This window comes from Falco peregrinus, chromosome 7 (genome assembly GCF_023634155.1).
Source record: "Falco peregrinus isolate bFalPer1 chromosome 7, bFalPer1.pri, whole genome shotgun sequence".
Taxonomy (NCBI): Eukaryota; Metazoa; Chordata; class Aves; order Falconiformes; family Falconidae; genus Falco; species Falco peregrinus.
The window spans coordinates 47,704,538-47,731,862 of record NC_073727.1 but is presented as its reverse complement, the minus strand read 5'-3'; the positions used below and the strand labels follow the sequence as shown (position 1 = coordinate 47,731,862).

The following is a 27,325-nucleotide window of genomic DNA, read 5'->3' as shown; positions in this document are numbered from 1 at the left end:
ATCTAAAATGGAATCTTTTTCTGGAAAATAATCTAAATGGCCCCAGTATTGATCACATCAGTAGTGGCAATTCTATTTCTGTTCTTGGCTCTTGCTTCCCCATTACTCCATCTTGACACCACTAGTGTATACTAGATACTTAACATAGGTACTTCTCAGCTGCTTTTAGAGACAGCCCTGGAAGTGACCATATTTGGAGAAGCATCATTTGGAGTGCTGTTATGGGGTATAAATAGAATTTAAGTATCTGGTCCGGTTTCTATGATATACTGTGTTTATCCACATGGTCTTTTGGGGGGACAATTCTGGGATATATTGAAGAGGAATTCTTCCTCTTTATGTCCCTTCTGCCCATTCAGGCCTTTTTTGTACAGGTAGGTATTAAGCTTATTGCAGTTACTAGATCTGGAAATGGATTCCTTGTGACTGTGGCAAAATCACAGCCACTGCTAGCTTCCATCAGTATGTCATTCTGACACTGGCTATTGACTTTTTATGCTCATTGAAGATTTGATAAGAGACCGTGGACATGGACTTTTCAGCTTCTGAATTTTACATAACGGCTATCTCATGTATGAAAGGCTGGAGATAGAGGTATGCAGAACACAACTTTGGTAGTTTCACACTTTTTAGAAAACTTTTATTTTGCGTATACAATAATGATCTGAGCAGCTAGCGTAAGTACAGTAAGTGCAGATCTATAATGATAACCTGAAGTTCTAGAAATAGTTTTAGTGACTTGAAAATAAAACCAATTATCAGTGTTTGTCATTCATCAGTATTTGTCACTGTACTTTAAAAGCAGTGGAAAATTCTTAAGAACTTAAAATACTTCATAATGTAGTAGACAAAGGAAATGTAAATATTAATTTAGAAGGATTTCTGTTACAATAATATGCTCAGGATAGCAGCCTGTAATTTTTACTTAAGTGTAATGCTTTGACTTAAGTATTTAATAAATTATATTCTTTAATATTTTTGTAATTAAATTCCTCTAGGGAGTACTATCGCTTGCTATGATAACTATTTTGATACACATTGTGAAACAACCACAATTAAAGTTTTTCTTAACTAAGTTAGAGAAGTCACATGGTCTTCAGTTAAAGGAAATCCTTTCAGTAAGTTCACAAACAGCCTCTTCAAGACTTTCCTGTTGCTGCCAATACTCTCCCATAAGCAACAGCACAAATTATATTTTAAGTAAAGTTAAAACAAGAATTTTGTGAGGTTTTCTTTTATCAATGTTTTCCACTGCAAGTGTACCACTGGGTTTTCTGTGGCTTTTAAAATAATTTCAATAAAATAATTAAAAAAATAATTTGGTTTTCTTGAACTGTTGGTTCAGGTCTTCCAAATTCATTTAACAGGAAACTGAAATTTCTTGTGGCTTTGTTTTTTTGAAGGGTGCAACAGGGAAAAGAGTGGCTTTGCAGATAGGTATACAGTGAAGAGGAAGATTTTGTGCTTAAGGAAAAGTACAGCTACAGTAGAGTACTGTACCTGACTGTTTTGGGGTTGCATAATAGTACTTAATTTTAGTAGTAATCTTAGCATATATCAGAATCACACTGTAGATTTCGGATTAAAAGAATATATCTCTTTAAAGCATTGCTTTTATCTATAAAGGGATTTTTCTTTGAACAGGTATGCAAAAGTGAAATATTTGGAATAAAGTACTGTGCACAATACTTGCATTATGCCAACAGTACAATCTGCTTCACAAAACGTACTATATTTATTGAGATAGCTGAAATTTCCTTGGAGGTAATGTGAGGAATCTCTTATGCCATGAAAGAGGTGCCTGCAGAAGTCTGCTTTCTGTGATCCTGGCTCAGTCAGTCTCAGGTTGTCTCTTTAGATGCACAAAAGTGCTCTATCTTTCACAGATGCTTCTGGTTTTGACCAGAATGGCTTAATACAGGAGAGGAGGAGTATGGTACTCTGCTTTCTACTGATACACTGTTTTCAGGCAGTTTGAATTCAAGACAGACTCACAAAACAACCTTTAACTTGTGTTGAATGTATCTGTAGTCTTTTCAATCTGTTCCCAACAACTGATTGAGTTTTCCACATTTATATATGTATCCATCTGTGGGCAGGGAGAGACGGGGGAAGAATGCTGGAGTAGTAGAAATGGCCAGAGCATTATATGTAGTCTTCCACTTCTGCTGAACTTAAAACGTTATGGGTAGAGTATATTATTCTAATATTGTGGTTGCAAAACAATAAGTTTTTGAATGAAAAATCTGCATGTTTCAGAAAAAAAAATAATAAATGTTGTCCTTGGTCAAGTATCAAATAAGCAAGACCTTGACCTTCTGTTTCCATCCTCTGAAACAACTCTGAATCCCTTTAATCCTCAGTCCAATTTTCGATGGAGCAAGTGAGGCCACTGAACATGGCCTGTATATTTACTTGTTAGTTTGTCATCACTGGTCCTTCAAATGGTCATAGCTTCACTGGATTTTAGTTTTTAAGAGGTTCTTTAAATCTGTTATATATAACAATGTTGTTTAAAATCTACATAGTTTAAGACAAAGCCTTAATTGCTGAAGAGAGAGAAGCTCAGTACGTGGACTCTTAACATTGGAAATGTTGTTCTGTAAATTGCTAAAATTTAGTTATTTGAAATTAATCACTTTAGACAAATGTTACTGAACTTCTGAAAGTTGGAGGACATAATTTTCCTATTAAGAAAATAAATAGCAAATCAAATTATATTTGTAAATGGAGTAATATTTACCACATTCAAGGTGAAATTGGATTTCTTCCATTATAACAGGTTTAGCACTACAAATTCCTTTTGGATTTAACTAGTTATCAGTTCTGTGAAACAAGCTCTAAGAAATATTTTTTAGGCTATAAAAATCATACAAGATTTTTCTGATTGTAGAAGACTGGTAAAAGCATGCTTTGAAGGATAGAGTTAAGAACCCTGTTTTATATGTGCCTATATTTAACAATTTTGAAGTCTCTTCAACCTCCTGCATTTGAGTTTGTAAATATTTTGTGAAGTTACTTGTTCAACTCTACTTTTTACTTAGTGTGGAAACATTACAGTGCTTGCAAACTCTTGGCAAAATTCATCTCGCTTGCATGGAGAAGGCAGTAAATTGGGTATGGCTCCATATTCAAGAAGAGTGTCAAGAGTATTGAGGAGTTGGATGCTTTAAGTTTTGCCCTTTTGCCATACCAATCGAAGTTGCAGCCCCCACTTACATTTGCCCACCTTTAAATGATATGAAGTAATTTGTTTTTGTAACACAAGTGTTGAGCAACTGTAATTGGCAATATTAACTAACAGATCAAGACAGATAGGCCCATGATCCTACTCCTGAATATTATTTCTGGCTGCTAGGCCATGTTTTTAGATCCAACTGATGTGGCTGCCAGCTGCTTCTGGCACGTGGAGTGCTGGCACAAAAAGAAGCTGTGGTGTTGCCAAGTGCTGAAGGCTTATGTTTTTATGCTGCATCACTTTCCTCTTCCCCATGACCTGTTGTAGTATGGGAGCTCTGCCACTGGGCAGTAAGATTTTGGGGCCTGTCTATGAAGTGCATGTTCAGATGTATGTGGCTTAGCAGCCAATAAAGTATTTATTTCAAGGACACTGGGGAAACTAAAGTCTTTAACCTGTGGTGTTTGCAGATTACTGTGCTAAGTAAAAATACTCAGTGAACTGGAAGAAGTTGTAACTTACACATTTTAAAACTTGTATATAGTCTCTTTTCTGTGAAAGATCAATGAAAATGTTAGTGCAGCCTTTTGGTTTAAGTATTCAAGCATAAGAAATCAAGGAAGTTTGAAAATGGATGAAGAGTTGCTTGAGTGATCTGTATTCCCTAACTAGAAAGAAATGAATGATATCAAAAGTAAATGGGTACACTTTTGATCCAGGTAGTATTACTATGGAAGCTTTAACTTTTGAAACCTGTAATACAATTTAACATCTTTTCAGCCAGTAGCAATCTTTTTCATTGCTGCTATTAACCTTTGCTTTTATGCTGAAGTTAAGTGTGCTTATACAGCATCTAATGCAAAGGATCTAAAGCTGTTCTTTGCATAAAAATAATTAACAGGCTGGTGAACTGATGCATGGATTTAGCAAGAAGGGAGTCCAACTGGGAGAAAACAAGAACAAAAAAAGTCTGTAAAGCTAAGGATTAGAGCTGACAGAACAAATTTCCATTGAGTAATTATTTTACCTTATCACTGAAACACTTCTGAAAGCCCAAGTTTGATAGTCCAAGTAGTTTGGCAGTTACTTTCAATTTTGGACCTTGACAGATTAAAATGGTTTAGGGTTTACAGTTTCCACAAGGTTTGTAGACCAATTTCAAGTTATGATTTCTGTTGTATAGGGAAATCAGATACTTCCGAAGCTGCAGTTCCTATGGACACTATTTCTTTATCAGTTTTGAAGAAATAGTAAGCAATAAGCAGGACCCAAGAGGACAGAAATAACAAAGTTTTCAGATATTAATATTTGCGCTGGAGTTAAGGTCAAGGAAGAGTTCTCTGCTGGTACTGTTACTAGCTTTTGGGTTTTGTTGGCTTTGTTATTTTTTTCTACCTGTAACTGGTCTTATTTCTTCTTGTTTGCCTATTACCTTTCTTCCACCTTTTGGCAACGTAGACCGTGAAGCATAGGATATCTAAAAGACTTTAATACCTTTTCTGGTGGCTTTCTCTTTCAGGATTACATTTTGTCATCTGCCTTTCCAAAGTAAATGGCTATATGTGGGCACTGAAAGAGGAAACATTCACATTGTCAATGTGGAATCATTTACTCTCTCGGGCTATGTCATCATGTGGAATAAAGCCATTGAACTGTGAGTTTAATCAAGTATTGTCTGTTGCGGGGAGGGAGCAGAAGTATCCCAGATGTTATTAACATCAGTTGTAGAAAAGTCATTGTTACCTAGAGTGGCCTCCATATTAGTCTCCCTACACGAAACACACACTATCAATGTACAGAAATAGTCATGTAAAAATTTTTTATTTTCATAAATGTGAAATGTTAATGTATTATGTTTCTGCCTGTAACACTATTTTATCATAGTGCCTGCAATAGACATAAAAATAATTATCTGTGGTGATAAAGAACTAGAAAAATATGTGGTTGGTATTTGGACAGGCATGTCACTTCTGCAGTTTTGGGGTTAAAGCCCAAAGTACAAAGATACGCATGCTGAGTATAAAATCACTGGCTGAAAGTGTGGATTTAAATAAGCTTATTTCAAGAGCAAAGTCTATTTTACAGCTATTGTCATTGCTTCTCCTTTATAAATAATAAATTTGTGCATGCAAATACAGTGTTTTGTTGCTGAAAACATATACTTGTGTGCTGCTGTTCCTGTGCTGTTATTTTGTTTCCAGAATAATTTCTCTATCTTGAAAAGGTCCGTGAAGTCCATCACTTGCCAAAGGCTGTTTCAACAAACACAATTATCATTAGTCCATCTGCTTCAGTAGCAGGAAGTCAACATAAAGTCTTAACTCTGTGGTGTTTTAACAATGCCCAGCTTGGGCAGTTTATGCAAAAAGGCAAGACCTGTTTTCCAGCATAAAAATAAATGCTTTATCCAACTATGTCAATTCTGTAACAAAAACCAGTAAGACAGTGATTGTAAAAGTAATGGCAATTTTTTCTGTGTTGTGAATAGGCAGTAAAAAAGTCTGTCCTTCCTATAAAAAGACAGGAACTAGGTGCCTAGAAATAAACAGAAATTTATGGGATTGAAGATAAAAGTGATTCCATGCTGAAATGTCAATAGATTGCTTACATTGGAGTGTATAGCTGCAGAATCTGTATTACTTGCAATCATTTTGTGATGCAGTTTGGGGCAGGAGAGTTTTTTTTAATTAAATGGAAATATTTCTTGTTTAGGTCGTCCAAATCTCACCCAGGACCTATTGTCCACATTAGTGACAATCCAATGGATGAAGGAAAGGTACGATATGTTTAAAGACTATTCAAAAACTTTCAAGCAGGACTTCTTTTTTTGAAGTATTACTACCACTGCTTTTTAAGGAAGGATTAAGCAGAGATGAGTACAGTGTTGAAAACAAAAGAAGGCTAAATCAAAGTTGTAGGCTCTGAAAATAACAGGAAGCAGGGTGCAGACGTGACTGTAGGACACAGTACCAGCATAATTGAATGTATCTTGTAATCGGAAACAGTTGAAAACACAGTTGAAAGTGTTTAATTGTAAAAAATCTTGGAAAAAAAAGCAAAGAACTTTATTTATGGTAGTAAAAAAATGAAGATGTTACCAAAAATGTCATAACCTGAGTGCAGAAATAGTGGGATGGAAATTAAAGAAACTTTAATGCTCTTGAGTGTTGCTGTTTCCTAATTTCAAAATGCTTATTTATATGGGATACGATGTACTTGGTCTAGCAGTTTATGGAGTTTGAGGTTTGACATACTCCCATTTAGCAAACAGCATCTATTGATTATAAATTGCTTAAAACTTAACTGGCCTGTAGTACAACTAGATACTTCAGAAAAATAAACTAAAACACGTAGGACAGAGCTATGTATTAGACTTGTCTCTTTCTTCTTTTGAGTTAGTATTAACGTAATAATCTTTTTATCTTGACAAAAAGTTTTACTGTCTTGTGAGGGCTTCATCAATGTGTAACTTTTTATGTCCTGAGATATAGCAGCCACAAAGAAGAACTTGGGTTATAAAGTCAATGGTCTTGAGTTCCTCCTGTATTACTAAAGGAAATCTACAGGTATTACCCTTTGCTTTGGGACATTTGGTTATGAGGCTTATGCAAAACCAACATAGAACCCATAACTTTAGTTCACAGTGAAGACTTCAAAAATTAAAAGAGAAAGCAAGGAGTTAAAGGCAACATACTAACATTTTAGGTGACAGTAATTACTGTAGTAGAAAATCATACATTCCCCACTAAAGTCATGATTGTAAGACACTGCTTCAGGTAACAGACCTCTTCTACAAGTCTTGCGATGGGATCACGTAACTCACCCACTCTATGAAGGATCTTCAGCCTCTTTAATTTGTGTGTTCCATATAGCTGTTTAGCAAATTTTAGCGATCTACTGTTGTTCAGATCCCCTGGTCCACACTGAAGAGTAAACAGGAAGGGTTTTCTTTAATTTTTACAATAGGAGTAAAGCAAAATATGAAAGGATTTGAAAACAGTAGTGTTACCTGTGTCTTTAACAAAAGTTTGTGGACCCCTGATAAAAGTATCATTATAATTTAGCCAGAGACACCTTGATACCACTTTAAACACATTTTCATTAATGACTCCACTTTAGATTAATCAGGTATAAGTGATTGAAAAGATTGATGACTTAAATTCTGAATTATTTTTGTCAGTGTAATGTCTCAAAAATATCCTAGAGTTTTGAAGTCCCATTTGTGAAGAATCTTCAAGAAGGAGGAAAATAATTTTCCTTACTGCTGTACCATATATGCAGGAAAAAAAATATTTTATTTAGTTGCCTTTCATTTGACATGTTAGTGGTGGATAAAACTGAAGAGAGAGGGAATGATACTCTTGTCTCAGCAGTAGTTTGAATGTTTTAATAGCATGCTGGTTAAAAGCTTGTATCCTAGACACCTGAGGTTTCAGTCCAACAAGAAGAATTTAATGAGTAGAGTTTTTTTCATTGGGGTGAAGCTTACTGCAGTAAGTGCATAATGAATGGATTTCTCTGCAGGATTAGGTTTGAATCACATTCCAGAGTCATGGACTCTAGGATATGAACACAATGAAGCTATGGTAACTTAAGAAAAGACAAACTACTTATTCTGGTGTATTCCACTCCCACCCCACATTTAATTATTGCTAAATAAAGTTTAGGAATTACTTGTTTTATCAACCAGGCTATCAATCTGATGTTTTAGAATCTGACCTTGCACTCATCTTCTATCCCATAAGAAAAATATTGCTGAAAAACCTGTACAGTTGCAAGAACCTCCTGTGTACTCACTTTTAAAATCTGTTCATGCTATTAGCCTTCTAATCACTGTGATTTTTCTAATGTTTAAAGTTAAAACAAAAATTACAAAAGAATAAGCAAGATCACGTAAAATAGTATATATGACACTGTAGTGAGGGAAAAAATCTAATACTTTTACTAGATCAAATGTGTCTTAACATTTTTAGCGTATTCTAGTGCTATATAGCACTGTAATAGATCAAACATTTTATCTGTAAGGTGGAAAGAGATCCTGTTTTATTTTTCATACTGGAAATAACACTACACTGTAAATCTTAACATGCTGAAAAGACTGTCCAGACAAAACCTCTAGGTGCCTTGATTTAGATCTCTATCCTTGACTACAATGGCATGTATGTGGAAGGCAGTGTTTTCTTATATGTGATACAAAGGCATTCCTCAGGGCACTTCTGTTTGCTCACAGGAAATAGGCTGCTTCAACAGCCGGTAAATCCCAGCAGCCAACCACTTGGCGGTTTTGTATGTCCATGCTGGGAAAAAGAAATGAGAGTGAAGGCGTGCTACGAAATGCTAGGAGCTGCATCTGCTGTAGCAGCATTGCTCGAAGGAAAGATGTCACAGTAGATCCAGCAGCTATGAAAGATGAAGCTGCACTGCCGCCTTCTACCTAACAAGTGCCAGTTTTGTTACTACTACCTTATGTTGGCCTTGTTTTGTTTTCCTTGTCACTTAAGATAGGAGAGTAAAATACTTACTCAACGATGTTAGGCAAATCATTGAGCAATTTGGAAAAAAAAAACATGCAGAAAGGGTTTAATCTTACTTCTAGCAAAAAGATTTAGAAAACTATCTTGTTTAATTTCCTTCTAGCTTTCTTTCTCTTAACAACTAAATGTTCTTGGTGTTCCTTTAGTCAGTTATCTCAATTGTGACTAACAACTGGGGAAAGCTTATATATTGCATAGTTTCTTTATAGACAACTTCAGGAAGGATAGTGTGTTCTTCCAGCAAATCTAAGCAGAACAAATTTCAGTGAAGAAAATCCACAATAAAGTTCTCTTTTCCAACCCCCCCATTTTCACTAAGGAAGGAATACACTTAGGAAAGCTTAATATTAATCTTTCTGGAACTCAAAGGGATTTCCAAAGACTCTTCAGAAGAATACATTTTTTTTTTCTAATTTTGCTTGTATGTGAGTTGTATTTGCTGGAAGTTTAAGAAAACGATGAGTACAAAGTAAACCTCTCTGACATTGAGGGTCTTCACTGCTTCTCTCTAATTTTTTTGTCTTCCTAACTACTTTCAGTTACTACATGCTGTAATATTACAGGTATTACAAAAGGTATTATTTGGCTTATCCTTATAAAGACTTAATATATCTGCTTATTATTGCAGCTTCTGATTGGCTTTGAGTCTGGAACAGTGGTATTATGGGATCTGAAGTCAAAGAAGGCAGATTACAGATACACACATGATGAGGTAATATTTTTCATCTATATTACTTTCTATAAGGATTTGCTATTCTAATAATTATTATTCTTTTAGTTTCTTCTGCTTCTGTCACTAATGGATCAATAAATACATCTCTTTGAAACTGTAGGTACTCCCTAAAAGAGCCATAGTGTTTGAATAATAGAAACTTCAGACCAAATAAGTGTTCACTGAGTTGAAGATTGTGAAGCAGTGAATGGTGGCATGGACTGGATTTCTTTACTAACTGGGGGGGGATGGCTTTCCGATATTTTTTTTTTCTGGTTTGAGGAGTGTGACTTTCACCTGTGTTAAGAGCTTGAGTCTTAAGTTAAAGCAGGGTGGTTTAGCAATTATTTTTTTTTTTAATCTTTCACATATTCTGAAAAGTGGAGGGGGAGGTGGGAAGAAGCCACTAAATAGTTTCACTAGAACATTTCTATAAATACACCTTTTCTTTGTAGGGTGAGATCAAAGTTTGAAATAAAACTGGGGGAGGCTTAAAAAAAAGGCAACTGAGTGGCATTTATTTCTATAAAACTTGATTCTTAAAAGAATGTAGGCTTTTTGAAAGACTTAGATTAAGAAAAATCAATCAACATAGTACGCAAGATGATGTATTTTATTTAAAAAAACATAAAATCAGTCTTAACTACACTTCATTGATTGTGAAGACTATCATTGTTCAGTACTAGCTAGGCTTGTTTCTTGTATCACAGTGTGTGTGGTTTTCTTAGCTCTGCACTGAACTCACAAGACAGGATTTGTTGGGGGTTTTTTTGTGGTGGTTCTGGCTCAGTACTCATGCCTCTGTGTGTCAGTTCTACCAATGAAAGGTTTCTTTGAAGGGGGAGTCTCTGAAGTAGTCTAAGCCTCAGATCATCAGAGCTGAATGAGGTATCTTTGTGTATTCAGAAATGTCTGTATAAGCCTCAAAGTATGTTACATGAAAAGAAATCTTCTACTTTCTGGTTTCACTGCATGTACCGAATTAATTCCCTCTGTCATTTTGTTTCATAAACTTAGTCATATCTCTACCATCTTTTTCTAGTCTTAATGGAGTTCTTCCTGTACGTCTTTCCTCTAACTTTCTTTTTTTTAACCATTCTATTTTTATCTTTGTTTTATAACAGAGAAACATAGTATAGCATAGTCAAGATGTGGGCATGCTGGATTTATGATGTGAAGTAATTGTTTGGCGTTTTCTTCTTTCTCTCTTGATCTTGATATTGCATTAGCCTTTTGATACTGCAAGCATTAAGCAGATACTTCCTTGAACAACCTACTATAAAACTAACCTCATTCTTCAGTGTTAATTGTCAGCTCAAAGTCCACTGGGTTTATGCATTGCTTCACATTTATGTAGTTGGACAAAAAAAATGTAAGTCTCTCTGCAGTTCTTCAATGAAATCCTGATTTCTACCTTGAATATGCCTTAGCAGTGTCAGCAGACCTATCACCTTAATATGCTTGTTCTTATTTTAGTTATTTATGAATAAAATGAGTGGCACAGATCCTTGAGGGTCTCTACCTATTGACTTCATCCATGAACTAATCAGTTGCTGCCAGCCTGTCTTTATTCTAGGTTGCTTTACTTCTTGATACCTTAACCAATTATTCATCTGCTCAAGGATCTCTGGTTTGTTTGGGTTTAGTTTCCTTTGAGAGGTATTGTTGAAAGACTTTGAAAGTTATGCAGACAACTTAATTGCTGTTTCCATTGGCTGCATTGCTTGTTAACACTTGACGACGCTTGTGGAGGTTTGTTGGATATGATTTCCTTTTACAAAATGCATATTGACTTCTCTTACCTGCTATATTATGTTCTTCTATATGTCTGTTAACTCTGTTCTTTATTAAAGTTTTGCTGGTTTCTCGAAACTTACCCAGGGTAGACATGCTGCTTATCCTGTTTTCCTTTGGGTTTTGTGTAAAAATTGATGCCATACTTGTCATCTTCCTGAACCAACCCTGACTTGAGAGGTTGCAAACAGCAGTGAGTAGTTCAGCTGTTTCATCTTTGATTTACTTTAGGATTTGTAAGTGAATGCATCTAATTGTTCAATTTGGGTTTAGGTTGTAGAAGAGGTAATGAAATACCTCAGGTCAGATACTTTGATAAAGAAATGTGCATTATCATAAGTTGGGAACAGATAGGAAGGGAAGAGTTAAAAAATGAAGATCTATAGAGTGAATTTGATGAGTTTCACTTTCTCATTATTGTGAATCAACATACATAAAGTTACTTAAAAATACTGGCCATTCAAGTCTTCCAAGTATGCTTTTTCTGTGAGTTCAGATTGGCCTTTAAGAAAAATAACTTTCTGGAAAGGAAAAAGAATTACTGTATGCAGTAATAATTTCTTGGTTCTCATCCATTTAACAGTGTATGACAAGGAATTTCTTCTTCAATGGGCAAGTTATTTATATCTAATATTCTAAGAGGGAAGGCAGAATAGAATAATCTCCCTTTTTTGAATTTGGATTTGATATAGTTAGGCAGTTTCAAGTTCTTCTGGATTCTGGACTGAATGGCATAGAAATAAAAAGATTAATTTTGTGTAACAGAATTGAAAAATGTGTGTTTGTTGAAAGATGCCATTGCAGAGCATGCTGTAATTGTTTCTGGACCAATGGCCTTGAGAGAAGATCCTATCGGGTACAGAAAAGATAATGAATAGAAAGCTGCAGAAAGTGGGTGATTATATGTATGCTATATATAGATATCTGTCCTTCTTGTGTGTGTGTGCGAGTGAGGTGGGGCTTCTCCTGTATCGTTATTTCATTTTATTCTCCAGTGCCTCTTCATTTTCTATTTAGCTGCAAAAATGGAGAATCTCCCTCAGTTTGTCAGTGAAACAATTATTCAGCTCCATAATGTTGTCTTTCTAATCATATTATGATCAGTGCTGACTAGTGGCCTATATAAATATACTGTTCTTGTTGTTTTTCAGCTAGCACAGTTTCGAGTAAGTGAATGTAAATGTTAAATGCAGAAGAAGCAGGGGGTTTTATTGCATTTTGAAAGAATAAAATGATGTTGCCAAATAAGAAAAAAACTGCTAGTTTTTTATAAGCAACTTCCTTAACAGAAAAGAGAAAAGCATTCTCACTTGCTTAAAGCGGAAAGAGGTTACTGTGTAAAGGTGGGTAACCTTTTTGAGTCTTAAACAAGTAATACTGTAATTGATACCGTGAAAAATCCTGATCGACATTATTGGAATCCTGTTAATAGGGTAACCTGTTCATTCTAGTTGAATAACTTAGAAATTCAAATACTTAGCCAAAAATGAAATACATATATAATATATAGTAGGCAAATAATTCTTTTCAGTGACAGGCTAGTACAGTTTTGTAGATATTAAAGTAAAATAGAAAATCAGAAACCAGGGGTACTGACTGAATTGAGCAGGACACAGGGAAGGTAGAGCTAATTGAGGCTGTGAGTAAGAGAGTAACTAGTAGACAGTTCTAGGGAGAAGTGATTTCATGCGTGTCCATTCTAAATTTAACTGCACCTTGGGTTTTTTTCTTCCATATTTGAGGCTGATGTTAGGTTTTTTCTCTGAACGTGTAATACTGATTTCAGATTTGAAAAACTTTGGTTAAGAAAGATGTGACACAATCTGGTTTTTAAGATATGAAATAGAAGTAACCAAAGTATTTTTACAAAGATGTAGCCAGGATGTAACACAATTCATAACTTCTAGAGTTAAGCTTGATCTTGAATGATTTTCTGTAATATCTTTTCCTGTTGATTGGAGCAGCAAGACATGTGCTCCCTGTATAATGAAGGAGCCTAAAAAGTTTGTGGCCATATTAATTTCTTTAGTTCCTTCTCCCTTCTGTCCCCAACTACAAATAATTAGGTAGCGTACCGTAATTCAGGTATTGTATTGCCTTTCCAAGAACTTTATTGATTTAGCTTAGTCTAATCTAAGATTGTTGTGCTGCCCCAAAAGGCAGTCTTACCCTGAGCACCTCAGCAATACCTTTCCATAATCAATTGTGGCTGCACAGGATCAATACTGTGACTATACAGGAAGTCACAGTATAATTGCCCCCTGTTTCCGCTCACCCAAGAAAATTGTCATTTGGAAAGACCCATTGCATGTAAAAACTGAAAGTTTGAGGAAAATCTTCAGACTTTCTGGCAACATAGTGGTTTCGTTGCTCAAGAGAGTGCATACACAGCGTCCAGCAGGAGTGGGATAATGCCTTATCTCATGAGATCTCCTCTGCTTCTGGTATGTGTGACACAGAGCAGAAAAAGCTCTCTGCCGCTTTGTTACCTGCTAGCAAACTTTGTAAACTTTATTTTCTATGCACAGTGTCTTTCTAGCTTTTGTTTCTTGTTAATTTCCTGGTTTGGTGGCTTTACCACAGGTGGCTTTTGTATGTTGACTGTAAGGGCTGTCTTCCATCCATGGAGGCATTTCACCCCTTCTCTCACAGAGGGTAACGCTTGTGACATCCTGCCCTGTAGCAGGAGCAGGATTTTAAACCTTGGGGCTTATGTCCTTGGTTCTCCACTTCTTGATGAGAGCTCTTCTAAGCATGGAGTTCACAACCAGTAAGAAGAAAGCAACATAGTCCAGTCTTGTCACGTTTGAGATCTGGTGCAGAGCTGCTCATCAGACACAGGAGATGCCATCTGGTCTGCCTTCTTCCCCCCTGACTGTACCCTCTCAGACCACTGAAGTTGGGGCGGGGGGGGGAGGCAGGGGGGAGTTGCAGAAGGATCTTGTTTGGTGAATCAGGCCTGCTTATTCTGGGGGAATAATAAACCAGGGAAACATTCTATGGCTCTAACCCTACTGAAAACAAGTAATTCTTCTGGTACTGGTTAAATGTGTAGTCCCATCAGTTTCATAAAGTCCATCACTACTGAGTTGCGAAGGTGATGACTGATTCTGTGCCTAGTAGAAATAACAGTGCTCTACCTGGGGCGTGAGCTTTGTTGCTGCTGGGAGTTGCAGGACTGACATCAGCAGAGCCTGGCACTACAGTACAGCTGCAGTTCTGTATGACATCGAGACACAAGATAGAGCTGTCAGGACCCTGGACCTGGATCCTCTCCACCTGTGCAGTCATAGTCTCATAGCAGTACTGTGAAATACACTTCTCTGTTTTGAGTGATGGCGGTTGTTCATGGGTGACTAGGCTTCATCAGGTATCATGAACAGGATGGCCAGGCACACTGATACCATAAAGACTGTTTTCTAGAAACTTTGCCATTAGATTAGTCTCCCCTGTCATTGCTTAGTGGTTGATGTTGGTCTTAAAACATGTAACTTGAGGGACTGTGCAGCCTACCACCATCAATTGATGCAACTACTTTTGAATCAAACCTTAGATGTGTGAAGGGATCCAAATGTCATCCTTTATGATCTTCCTCAGCTGAGGAACAACGAAGGTCAAGCTTCCTGCATGATTAGAGGTTTACGGAAAGACATCTGTGCAACTTCCTCAGGGAAGAAGCTGAATCCTATTATGTTTTTTTGTAGCTTCCTGCTTGGTTTCATTCCAAATTACCTGACCTTTAGGAGGCTTTCTTGAAGCAAATTCCCATGACGTAGTGGGGCGGTCTCATTTGTTTTCTGAAAGCTAGGTTAGTGGAACACAGTCCACTCTTTCTTCCTATCTGAACATGTGTGCTTGCCCAGCACCCTGCTCTGGCAGTTGCAGCACAAGAACACTAGGAGCACTCACCCCAAGGACAGGCATGCTCATAGGGTGGTTAACACCACCACCCCTAAAACCCTTGTAGTCGTATTTCTGCTTAACCATGGCTGGAGGATGCAGCTCTAGGTTGTGATTAGTATTAGTTCTGATTATGGAGTATTCTTTCTTCCACAACATTCTAGTTTGTAACAGGAAACTTACTTAGGCTTTATTCTTCTTTTTCCCCTGTTACAAATGAGAGGTCCTGAAATGACAGTACTGTACACTTTTTATAACAAAAGTAATATGTTGTGTGTTTAGAATTAGTTAGAAGCATGCACAAACATAACATTCTTTTTCAGAGAATTTGGAAGGAAATTACCTGTGACAATGGAACTGTAGTGAATGAACTTTTCTTCAGAAAGCTGCTTGGAAACCCTTTCCTTATAAAACATCCTTTTTGTCTTGGGCAAGCTTAGTGGAAAAATAAGATTATCAATTCTTTTTGTGTCATTCTTTTATGTTCAAACACTGGGAATTTAAAAAGAAATTACATGTTTATGTAGAATACAGCTTATAGTGGGAACATTTCCCGTACTGTATTTTCAGTCATTAAAGAAATAAATTTCTCTCCTATTAACTTGTTTCTAAAATACTTGAAGTGCAACTTCTGAAAATTAAAACTAGTTTTTCAATAAAGTACATCCTTCAAATAGCATTTTTTTGTTCTCATTTAGAGTAAGCTTTGATAGCATTAACTCAGCAAATGTATTATAGATTACTATTTTTAGACTCAATGTTCTTGTACATGACTGAGTGTAAGATTATTTTACAGCATTAAAAGCATGTCAAAGTAGCCTGTGGGATTAAGAGGAGTGGGGAAAAAAGCAACCCTGATATGTGACTTGCCAGAAACCAAAGCATGTCAGTGCAGTCATTAGGCACTTGCACATTTCATTGCATGAAAGCAATCTTTATGACATATTGCCATTTAAGCCTCAGTAGCTACATTCTTTTTTCTTTTTTTCTTTTGGAGCATTTTTTTTTCCACTTTCTTTTTTAGGCTGTTGACAGAAGAGTTAGCATAGGTACTCCCGAGTTAGTGTGTTTGCTTTGAATATTTTGGTAAACTTGCAGAAAATCAGTATGTGTCATCATCTGTTCAAGTTTACCAGAAAATACTGTCCCTGTCGATGGAAATAAGACAGTGAAGTCAGAATAGGCTACAGTGAACAGTCTGGTTTGCAGAGTAACTAATCTTGTATTAACTGTCATGCACAGTTTATTCCAAGCTCAGTTAACAGCATACAAGAGTAAGGGATCATGGTCAAATCCAAAGAGCAAAGAAGGGAATTCTCCATGCTTCTGGTGCATTCCTGTGGGAAAGTATGCAAAAACATTTTGCCAAAGATTGTGTTATACTTAAAGCAAGGAGGTGTATAATAGTTTATTTTTTTAAAAAGCCGGTTTACTTAGATATTTTTTTTCTTTTGAGTTGTAGCAACTGTATTTGCAGCAGTCTAGACCTGATATTAGAAGAAAGGGGGTTAAAAAGTCTCTTAGAAACAGGGAAAACTGCTTAAATTATAGCTTTTGTATTCACATCAAAGTGTCAAATTTCTGCATGTATCTTGTCTTGCAGGAAGATAGGATATGAAGAATGGTCTCAAACTGTTCTGAATTAAAATAAGTCTGCAGGAATTGAAAAGAAAGGGATTTTTTTGTATATGTTTCATGAATTGAAACAGTTAAACCTCCTTGGTTGAATACTATGATCAAAAATCGGGTCTTTATTGATGAACTTATCTCTTGAATTGAAAGGTTGTATTTGTATTTAGAGTTATTATTTTTTGTACCTCTTTAAAGAACCAAGAAATAGTAGTGGTTTCTGGGGATACTGACAAGCTATTGCAGCAGCAAAACTGAATTTCATAAAATGTTGTTAAACCTGCATTAATCTCTTCAAACATGAGTGATCTACTTGAGATTTCTGTAGGAGACTTGCATATAAATGTTTTTAATTTTGTCCCTCAGACTTTTTCAGTTTCTTACTTGTTATTGTACTTCACAGTCCTACAGTCTTCCTCAGATAACTGTTGCAGGCACTGCAAGAACATTTCCTTTTAAAAATCAGGTATGGTCACTTTCTTTGCAGGCAGTATAGCAGTCACTTTTCTACATGGGATAATCCTTCTGGAACAGCCAGTGAAAGTGAGGCTTCCGTTCTGCACAGCCTGTCTCCACATAATATTCTAGGATGGTTAGTTTCTACATTTCTGGTTAAGTTTTGACATATGTAGGACATCACAGTTAATTGTGCTGGGCTTGTTATTCAAAAAAGTAAGATTCAATTATGATTTATTTTTTTCCTAGAAAACACGTAACTATCTTCTGTATAGTCGAGAACAGCTACTTTAACTTAGTGTCAAAGTGAAGGGGGTAACATGAATACTTTTAATGAGAAAACTTTAGTTATAATTAAGTAAATATAAATATTTATTTAATACAGTTTTTCTTACAGAGCATTCTCTATGTAAGTTCCTGTAAAGATTCCCTGTATTTGGTGCATGTTTGTAAATGGAAGTATTCAGAATATTAGTGGGGTCAGGATTTGGGTTACCAGTGCAGACACCTCCTCTTAAAGATACAAATGCCTAGTGCCTTAAATATAGCAACAGCCCTCTGTGGTACTAGTGCATGATCCTGTCATAAAGGATTACTGTCTGTTTGGAATCCGTATGACCAGTGGTACTTCCCACAAAAAAGTTTGAGACTCAGTTGAATCAGCACCAGCTGATTTAAGCATGCTGCTGCATTACAGTACCAAAAGGGTACAAGGTGAAGTTTTTACATCAAGATGAGAATTATGATGAAAACTTTTGGAGTTTTATTCTGAGTCAGCAAGTTTTGTGTAAAATACTGGGGGGAGGGGAGGGGGGGGAGGAGATTTTGCTCCTAGGGGCTTTTTAGTGTTTAAGAAGCTACGTATAGATTTGCAGCCTCAGTGGATTCTGCCCATTTTTTCTGTCTTGGATGTTATGTTTTCCTTCACATTCTAGCACTAATATTAACCATGGAAAAGATGTCAGAACTTTTGCTCTTGAGTATTGGGATGATTTCTCAGTTACGAGTTTTGGATTGGTCGTTGAAGCTGTTGATATCAACCAGCTAGTGCCATTTACCATATTCAGCCCACAGAATTGTTAGTTGGAGTATCTTGAAAATACATAAAACATGCTGCTTTTTTTATGCTTTAAATATTTAGATGTATTGCTAAATGTAACCAGATACTCTATAAAACTAGACCATAAATAGCCTTAAAGCCAAAGGCTTCATTCTCTTTCAGTATTCTTTCCATCCCATCAGGTTCCTTGTAGAAATTAAGTGATAGCAGTAATCATTTTCCTTTGTGCTCAGTTTATCAGATCTTTTTATGTTCTTAAGAATTAATGCTGTTTGAACAGTAATGGGTTACTGAATTTCCTTCCTTTTGACCTTCTTTTCAGGAAAAGGAAAAAGTGTTCATTTCTCTGATTTATTTTTCCTTTTATAAAGTTTACTTTCTTAGTGGTTATGAAGACCTATTTCTACATAAACATGTATCAAAAACTGTTCCATTTACATTATGGGTTGCCAACTGTTGTCAACGTTAGACTCCACATGGGAGAGTATTTAAGACTTACTATGTTGTATTGTTAACCATTGGATAGATAAATTCTTTTATTAGTGAAAACAGCATTTTGAAATGCAGCCTTTGCTTTACCAAATCTGCACTTTGAAACATGCTGATCCTTGTTGTTGGTGCAATGTTGGCAAATAAAAAGAATTTTTAAATATTTGGTAATGTGTCTTTCTATACCTTTTGGGTAGTAGATAAATACTTCGGGTTTTCATTGTTTATTGATATTTTCATGCTATAACTAAAATTCCCTTGAACATTGCTGAACGGTTTCGTGATGTCTACATGTACTAACAGAAATGCTGGAAACAGAAATGGTACTAATCTTTTACTAGTTAACCTCTTTGCCTTATTTGTACTCTTTGCTTCATTTTTTTACTTTTCTCTCGCCTTAAGGCAGAAACTAGATGTCATTAAATCTGCTTTTTTCTGCAGTAAGATTTCATGTGGCATGGCTTTATCATTCCATTTGTAATTTCATGATTATACAATATGTTACTGTATTCATGGAAAGGTTTAGTAGTAGACTCCTACACTTTCCTGTACCTCAAAACTGCCATTGCAACGTTAGAATGCTATTCAAGCTAATATTTTATCATCTCCAAAAAATCTTACCCTTGCTTCAGTTCTCATTTTGGTTATGTTCTCAGCCCGTGCTTGCCTCTTGTGCATATCCACAGATACCCCAAAATGCCATTTAAAACTTTGACTTAATCTCATCAAGTAGAATTTTTTTGTAATGGCAGTGTATTTTTCCCAATAACAAAATGATTCTGGTTAGCAAAGCTCAATAAGTGCTTGCAGGTATTCTCTGCTTTATACTTTAATGCTACACTCTAAGGAGGATTTTTTTTTTTTACCCTTAAATGTACATTACACTACAATGAAGGCAGTATTTTTGGATAAAATATGTCTGAAAGAAGTACTTATGAATAGAAAACCTACCATGGATGAATTAGGACATACTAAGAGCAGCATGATGTAATTAGTACTTTCTTTAATTTCCTTTTGCTGTCTAATGTCATTGAGCAAGGAGTTAAGGATAAAATGATACTAAGCTACTCAACTTATGCTGTACTGGCTTTTCTCTTCTCTTGCGTAGGCTATACACTCTGTGGCTTGGCATCATGAAGGAAAACAGTTTATTTGTAGTCACTCAGATGGTACTTTGACCATATGGAATGTAAAATCTCCTACGAAACCATTCCAGACAATCACTCCACATGGTAAGATGAAAATGGATGCCTACTGTGTGTGACAGCTCTTAAAACACAGACAACTTAAACACGGAGAACTTCGAAGAGTAGTGTGTTTTGCAAAACGAAGTATTAAAAATGTACTTGCAGTGCAAGTAAAAAAAACTTTCTCTGTCAAATGAGATTCCAATAATTTCATTAAAAAGTCTTCATGAACTTAGAATCCAAATCAGTGCAGTTTTGTCTAAATCTCTGAACTTAAGCTTTCCTTTCACACAATGGCATTGATCTCAAAATTAACTAATGCATATTTTATAGGACTTACTTTTTGTCACTTACTTGACATTACAATCCCATATGTTGTTTAAAATACATATAATCAAGCATCTGTTTCATGTATAAATGTGTATATTACCATATAAATTCTTGGAAAGGTTTGTAACAGAGTAAGACTAGCATCTGTTAAGATGTTCCCACTTCAGAGAAGCCTACATTTATGTTAATCTAGGGAGTTAACATTACATGTTGTTCTGTGAAATATGCTGCTGCTCATAAAAAAAAAAAAAAAAAAATTATAAAAATGCCAGGTTTACGTGGTATGCATGTGTCTAAGTCATGTCTTACCTTATTTACCTCAGATTCTGAAGTGTGAATCTAACAGCTCCATCTGTGAGTTACAGTTGTAGTACAAGATGCTATAGTTAAGCATCCTGATTTACCTATCTGAGCCTCCAGCAAGTTCATGTTTACTGTGTTGGCTGTGGGCTCAAGTGCAAAAAGGAAGGTGTGGATTTCTATATGATCCTGTAGCAGTCAAAAAATAAAAAATGACTGCTACTGTAGTAGCAAAACTAGTTAGAGAAGGCTATCTTTATTTTCATATGCTCTGGCCTCTTTTAATAGTTTTTGGTTTTATCTTGGGCTGCAATTTTCTGCACCACTTTATAGCTGTATTAGATTTTATCAATGCTCAGGTAGAAAAAATGCGTATTTACACCATACTCTTAATTTCTACTGACTCCATGGGAAATGGTATCTGTAGAAGCTTTAGTTGCTAATAGTGCCCAGTAGAGGCAGAGTAGGCATCCATGTTCAAATTCAAGTCTTAGCCCTTAAGGATAACACTTAGAGTAAACCTCACTTCACTTGTAAGCTGGCCAATTCTAATTGCAAAATGGTAGACATGAGAAATTTTAAATATCCCAGATTTAAACCAGCTGGTTTAGGGGAGTATTATATTTTTGAAAACAATACTTTACAACAATTTAAAAAACAACAACGAAACAACAAAAAAATACCACCCCACCCAACAACCAAAAAAACCCCCAAACACCCTGCACCTAAATATTCTAGGTTGGTACATTCAGGTTTTTAAGAGGTCTTTAATGATATTATTCCAAGGTATACTCTGTAACTATCAGATGCTGAATATAGGTTTACATGAATGTGCTATATTGCAAGTTGCATAGTGAATGTCATCATTTTTCATCATGTTGTGGAACTGTAAGATTAATATAAGAAAATAATTCACTGTAGGAAAGCAGCTGAAGGATGGAAAGAAGCCAGAACCCTGCAAACCTATCCTTAAGGTGGAATATAAAACAACTAGAGCTGGGTAAGACTTGTTTTGTATGCAAAATTAGCTTAGTAAAATAAATGCAGCTCTCTAGAAATGTACTTTGTTTCCCAGTTGTTGGGATACACATCCTGATGGCACTGAGCTATGGTAACAACTGGAGTAGTTTTAGTAAATCTGGTATTGCTGAATAAACTACAGAAATGTATGTGAACAATTATACACAAACCTTAACTTTAGATAGAGATAATGCTAATGCATTATCTGCGTGCTTTTTGCATGCTGCTAATCTTCTCTCAATCTTTTGAGAATATTAAAGAAACTAAGCTGATAAAGCATAGAGGACACCAGAGCACAGACCTGAAGAACTGAACTTTGAGAAACAGTACCCTGATGTGATTATTCTGAACTCTGAATACATGTTTTGCCCCCCAAAATGTTACCAACAGAAGCTTTTCTGGTAGAGTGCAGTAACTTAGCATCAAAGTGTGCCTAATTACGCACATTGAGAATGTAAGAAACCAATAATTGTAACAAGAGGCTCAGATGGAATTAGTTTCTTGAGTAGCATGTTTTATTACCGAGACTGCAATTGCAATTGAAGGATTTCATGAACTGTGTGGAATTTATTTTATTTGTGGTTCTAAAGTGCTTTAAAGTGTTTGAGTAAAAAGTGCAATATAAAGATGAAATATTCATGGGAACCTGTTCAGCTATTTGCAAACGTTGATTTTTTTATATATATATATATCTTTTCTTCTTCTGCCTTTGGGGACATTATGTAGTTTTCACTTGCTTCCTAGGCATTCAAATCTATAGAAGATTGTTACTTAATTGATATAGTAGAGTTTTCCACTATGTATTGGTGTACCCATACATATAACATCGGTGGCTTTGTGCATTTTTTCTTTGCTGAAAGTGAGGTAAACAGAAATTTAAAACTGTGGCTAATTCCCAGACGTATGAATATCTATGACCAGTTGGAAAGCTGTATTTTACTTGCAGCAGTCCACATATGTTCCTTTCTCAATTTCATGAAAATATGAAAAGTTCATACACAAACCTGGATTAATCTTTCTGGCAGACTAAAGTAAACTTTCAATATTCATTTCATCTGTGAAGAATCCATGTGACAGATCCATGTAACCTATTCTTTGCTTTGCAAGGATATAGACGCTGGCAAACCTGCCCGAAACAATCTGATTACCTTGAGAAATAAAACCAAAAGAAACCAAAATGCATTTTTCACTGGCATATGAAACTTAAAAACTGAAATTTATCCCTTTGTTATCATTTGACCTTGATGAACCTGCAAGTCTGATAATTACTGCAAATTGTCCTGGCAGCATTATCATTTTTAAAAAATAACTTTTTAAAAATATTTATTTAAATAAAATAACATTTTTTAAAATATTTTAAAAAATAGACAAAAAATGAGATACTGCAAGTACATCACACCAGTATTTTTCTTTTCATTGACATCCTGAAAAATATCAGGTTAAATTAAAGTTTGTCCTTTTGAAATTACTTCATGGACCTGACAATAAAAGATTGTGTGACAGTCCAATATAAAGAATTGAGATTAAATGAAAACTTGGAGAAAACATTCCTTCGCTAGAAATGCACTTTTGGCTACTGTTGGAGGTGGGATATTGAACTCAGTGGACCCGTGGTCTAATTTATGGCCATTCCTTTGAGATCACTTCCTCAGCCAGCAGAACTCTGATCCTATCAAATCTTCAGTCACAGGGTTTTCTGAAGCATCAAGCAGATTGTGAAATAATTGCAAAACCCGAAAGCTTATCTCTGCCTGCTTTGCCTTCGATGCTACAAACACGAAGCATGGTTCAGCCAAGCCTTAGGGTTTTCTGAAGCATCAAGCAGATTGTGAAATAATTGCAAAACCCGAAAGCTTATCTCTGCCTGCTTTGCCTTCGATGCTACAAACACGAAGCATGGTTCAGCCAAGCCTTAAACTTATGAATGGTAGCATGTGCATAAGCTACATCCTTCATGCATAGTTTTCAAGAAGATGTATCTAGTCTGTCACGTTTTTGTTTCAAATGAAAACTAGTGAAAACCATTTAGATGGCATGGGAAAGATGGTGTTGTAAGAAAAGACAAAAAATAAAAGATCTCTTCAGATCTTTCACAGCATGTCAGGATGGTGCTTTTCCCCTGCAAATTTTCTCCGGATACTGACATACTAGCAGCTTCCACAGTAAACACAAAGGGATAGGATTCCTGCCTAAAGTAAGCATAAAAGTAGATCAGAGGAATTTCGCACCAAGTGTCTGGTTTTCCTCCAGAAGTATAACCTGGAATTTGAGGCAATAGTAATGTGTAGATTTTCTTGAGCTGTATACTTACAAACATTCAGTCTGCTCTTTAAGAGGTGTTATGCCTTATTTTAAACATGAACAGTATTAAAATAAGTGGTAACTTTTGATAATCAGGAAAGAAGAAAATACCTATTAAAACAAACTTAACTTCATCTTGGTTTTCAGTAAATGAAATACTAAACTGTATACTATGTGCATAGTGTTGGGAAATGTGTTTCAATAAAGACTTAATTTTTTTGTAGGGAAGCTTCTGATTTTTCTCAAGAGTAGAAGAAACATTTTTGCTTTGCTGTACTCAGCTATTTAATTATGCAGTAGGAGGAGCCCTATGACATAGTAGTTCCTTCCTACCACAATGCACAGAATTCAAGGGAAATGGATAAAATGTCTAGAGTAAATGTGTGATGAGGGAACCATGGGCATGTACTTATGTCCTTGCTTCTTAAAAGACGTTAGGTCTTTGCTTATCAAGCAACTGGTTGCTTCTCCATAAGTCGTATTACTGTGACTGCAAAATTACTTTTTCACTGTTTGAAAAACTGTTCATCCTTCAAAATTTAAGATAATTCTGTACAGGAAGTAAAAGAGACTATTTTTTCCTGATCCTGCTGGAATATTGTGTATTACAGATAAGTGTGGCTGTTGGCAAATCTGAATCTGCAGTTCAGTAAGAAGGAAACAATTCTAAAGTTTAACAATAAAAAAAAAAATCTCATCTCTTCGAACAGTTACAAAGATTGGTTAAATAAACAAAATAGAACAAAAGGTTTGGAAGAGATGCCTGACTTAAGTTAGCCTTTGGACTCTTCGTTTTTAAATTTTGAAATGCATAGCCAAGCTACAGATTGCTTGGAAAGCTAGTTTGCATTATTCTTAACATATCTCTGCATAATGATATCTTATTGAACTTTATTACAAGGTTACAAAACTGCCAATCTCTTTTAACATATTATCTTAGCTTGATCCGAAATGCCTCTGCTTTATTCCAGGGAGCCTTTCATCATTCTCTCAGGAGGCTTGTCATATGACACTGTAGGAAGACGACCCTGTTTAACAGTTATGCATGGGAAAAGTACTGCTGTGCTAGAAATGGATTATTCTATTGTTGATTTTCTAACCCTCTGTGAAACACCATATCCTAATGGTAGGTTCTGTAAGGATTTTTCTCAGTACTTTGACCTCTTCTCTCTGGAGTTCTATCCCATCAGAATATTCTTCACTATTGCCTTTCTGGTTTACCTCTAGGGATCAGACTGCAGCAGCAACATCTGTTATCCCTATTGTCTGAGCATCCAAAGCATCATGGTAGAATAGTTTAATATAAAACCTATTTTTCTTCTAGAAAAATGCCAATTACTGGTTGCATGGTTTTTGCTTTTTTAATCCCAAAAGCATGTGCAGACAAATAGTAGCATTAAAATTTTAAGCTGTAGTTACTGCACCAGATGTGTTCATAAATATTTATTTGAGCACATAAGACTTTTTCACTCCATGCTAAATCTTGATTAGCATTTGTGTAATACTCCTCACTACTAGTGATTTTATTCTATCCAATACTCATGTGAAGTTCACCACTAACCTGTAATCTAACTTCTGCAGAAGGGTATTTTTTTATCATAGTTTATGTGGTTGTCCCAAATTAATAAAATCGTATTGTCAGTGACTCCAGTGTTTTTAGTTGTCAACTTCCATCAGAGTACATAAAACTGCTTAGCTCAGAATTTGAGATCTGCCTGAAAGAGGGCAAGGTAAACTTTGGAAATGCTTCCCATTTTCTTGTTTCAGTGTAAAGTTGGCTGTCTTTCAATCTATTTTGTAAGCAATTAAAATTTAAACCCCTTTGAATACAAGGAAAAGCAGTTTGGGGGTAGGAAGATGATTGTTCAGTAACTGGCTCATTCTCAAAAATACTGCTTACGCAAGTTCCTCTGCATGTTCCTTTTCCTGTTATTTGAGCTTTTCAAACGGTTCTAGCAAATTGGAAGAGAGCTGAGAACGTAGAATTAAAGGGCAAGCATGGCTTTTCCAAACTTGGAGTATTCAGGGCAGTGAGTGTATAAAATACCTTCAGAAACTATAATCAAAGTGTTTTTTCTAGTCTTGACTGATAAAATGCAAGGACTGATCACATTCTTGAGACTGTGTGTGCAAGAACTATGTTTACCCATAAGAAATTTTCTTCTTCTCAGACTTTCAGGAACCATATGCTGTAGTTGTTCTCCTAGAAAAGGACTTAGTACTGATTGACCTTGCACAAAATGGGTAAGAATCTTGTGTAGTCTTTTTTTCATGGTTGGCTGCAGTGATCAGCCTGTGGTTCTGCTCTAGTTTTTAAATCTACTGTAATACCTCCCTGTCTAGAAAATAACATTCTGAATATTAAATATAAGGTTTATTCAGCGGAACTTGGAATCGTTACCAATCAGACTTTCTCTAGTTAATATGCAGTAGGTGAGTAAATATTATGCAACTTTTTCCAGATTTGATTGACAGAAATTACTCATTCAAACAATTTTCTTTGTTTTACAATTAAACATTCAAACATAGGTCACCACTGCTTTTTAATTATCACAATTTATCTTGAAGTCGATTCCTTAGTCCTATGAGGGGAAGTCAGAATTTGCAGAAAGGGAGCAGGGGAAACAACTGTTCAGATAAGGCAGGTAATTTTGGCTGACACTGAGTGTTGTCATCACATAAGTATTTTCTGATTTTATTGCCAAATGAATTGCTATCTGTATTGCTCAAAGTAACTCAAGTGATGCAATAAATATCATGTATATCAAATTAGAAAGGTAACATCTACTCATTGGTTTACTACTGTGCTACAAGGTTGCTTTAAAAGTAGTATCCTATTGGTTTTCTAACTAATACTTGCCTAATGTGTTTTGACTCTTGTTACTTTGTCCATGGAACAGTCTGTATATTCCGTTAGGTGGTGGCTAAAAATTCTGGATCCTACAATGTTTTTAATCAAGGATTTTGATATTAGTATAGGCAGTAACAACTAACTATTAAGGAATTAGTACAGAGGAACCAAATGGCTAAGATCTTTGTAGTATTCCTGGTTAAAAGTCACCAATGGTAAATGAAGAAAAAAAAAATCCTTGTGAAGAATGTCATTCTAGAGCAAAACAAAAACCTGTAAATATGTATCTTCCAAGTCGGTGGTGATACCTTAGTGAAAACTATCAAATTTAGAAGAAGGTAAAGTTTAGTCCTAATACCTCTGCAGCTAATGAGCAATTTCATTTAGATTTTCCCAATGTTACATGTTCACATGCTGAATCTGAAACTTGTTTCTGATGTATCAATGGCATTAAGCTTCCAACACTCATATGTTGAAAGATGGTATAACAAGTTTTAATGAGCTTCAAATAAAAAGGTTTGTACAAGGCTTTTTAAAGTGAAATAGTTTGCAGTGCCTGAAATTTGAAGTTAAGTCCATTTCAC

At 35.6% G+C, this 27,325-nt stretch overlaps 1 protein-coding gene across 11 annotated transcripts in view; it reads left to right on the top strand.

Annotated features, from left to right (window-relative positions):
• STXBP5 (syntaxin binding protein 5) overlaps positions 1-27,325 on the top strand; it is a 109,706-nt gene that overhangs the window by 41,438 nt on the left and 40,943 nt on the right. For all 11 annotated transcript variants that reach the window (XM_055809609.1, XM_055809607.1, XM_055809605.1 and 8 more), the window contains 7 exons: positions 4,698-4,832; positions 5,891-5,954; positions 9,341-9,424; positions 19,861-19,984; positions 21,491-21,569; positions 24,862-25,016; positions 26,062-26,134. In XM_055809609.1, coding sequence (XP_055665584.1) covers positions 4,698-4,832; positions 5,891-5,954; positions 9,341-9,424; positions 19,861-19,984; positions 21,491-21,569; positions 24,862-25,016; positions 26,062-26,134 — 714 coding nt within the window. The remainder of the gene's footprint in view (positions 1-4,697; positions 4,833-5,890; positions 5,955-9,340; positions 9,425-19,860; positions 19,985-21,490; positions 21,570-24,861; positions 25,017-26,061; positions 26,135-27,325) is intronic.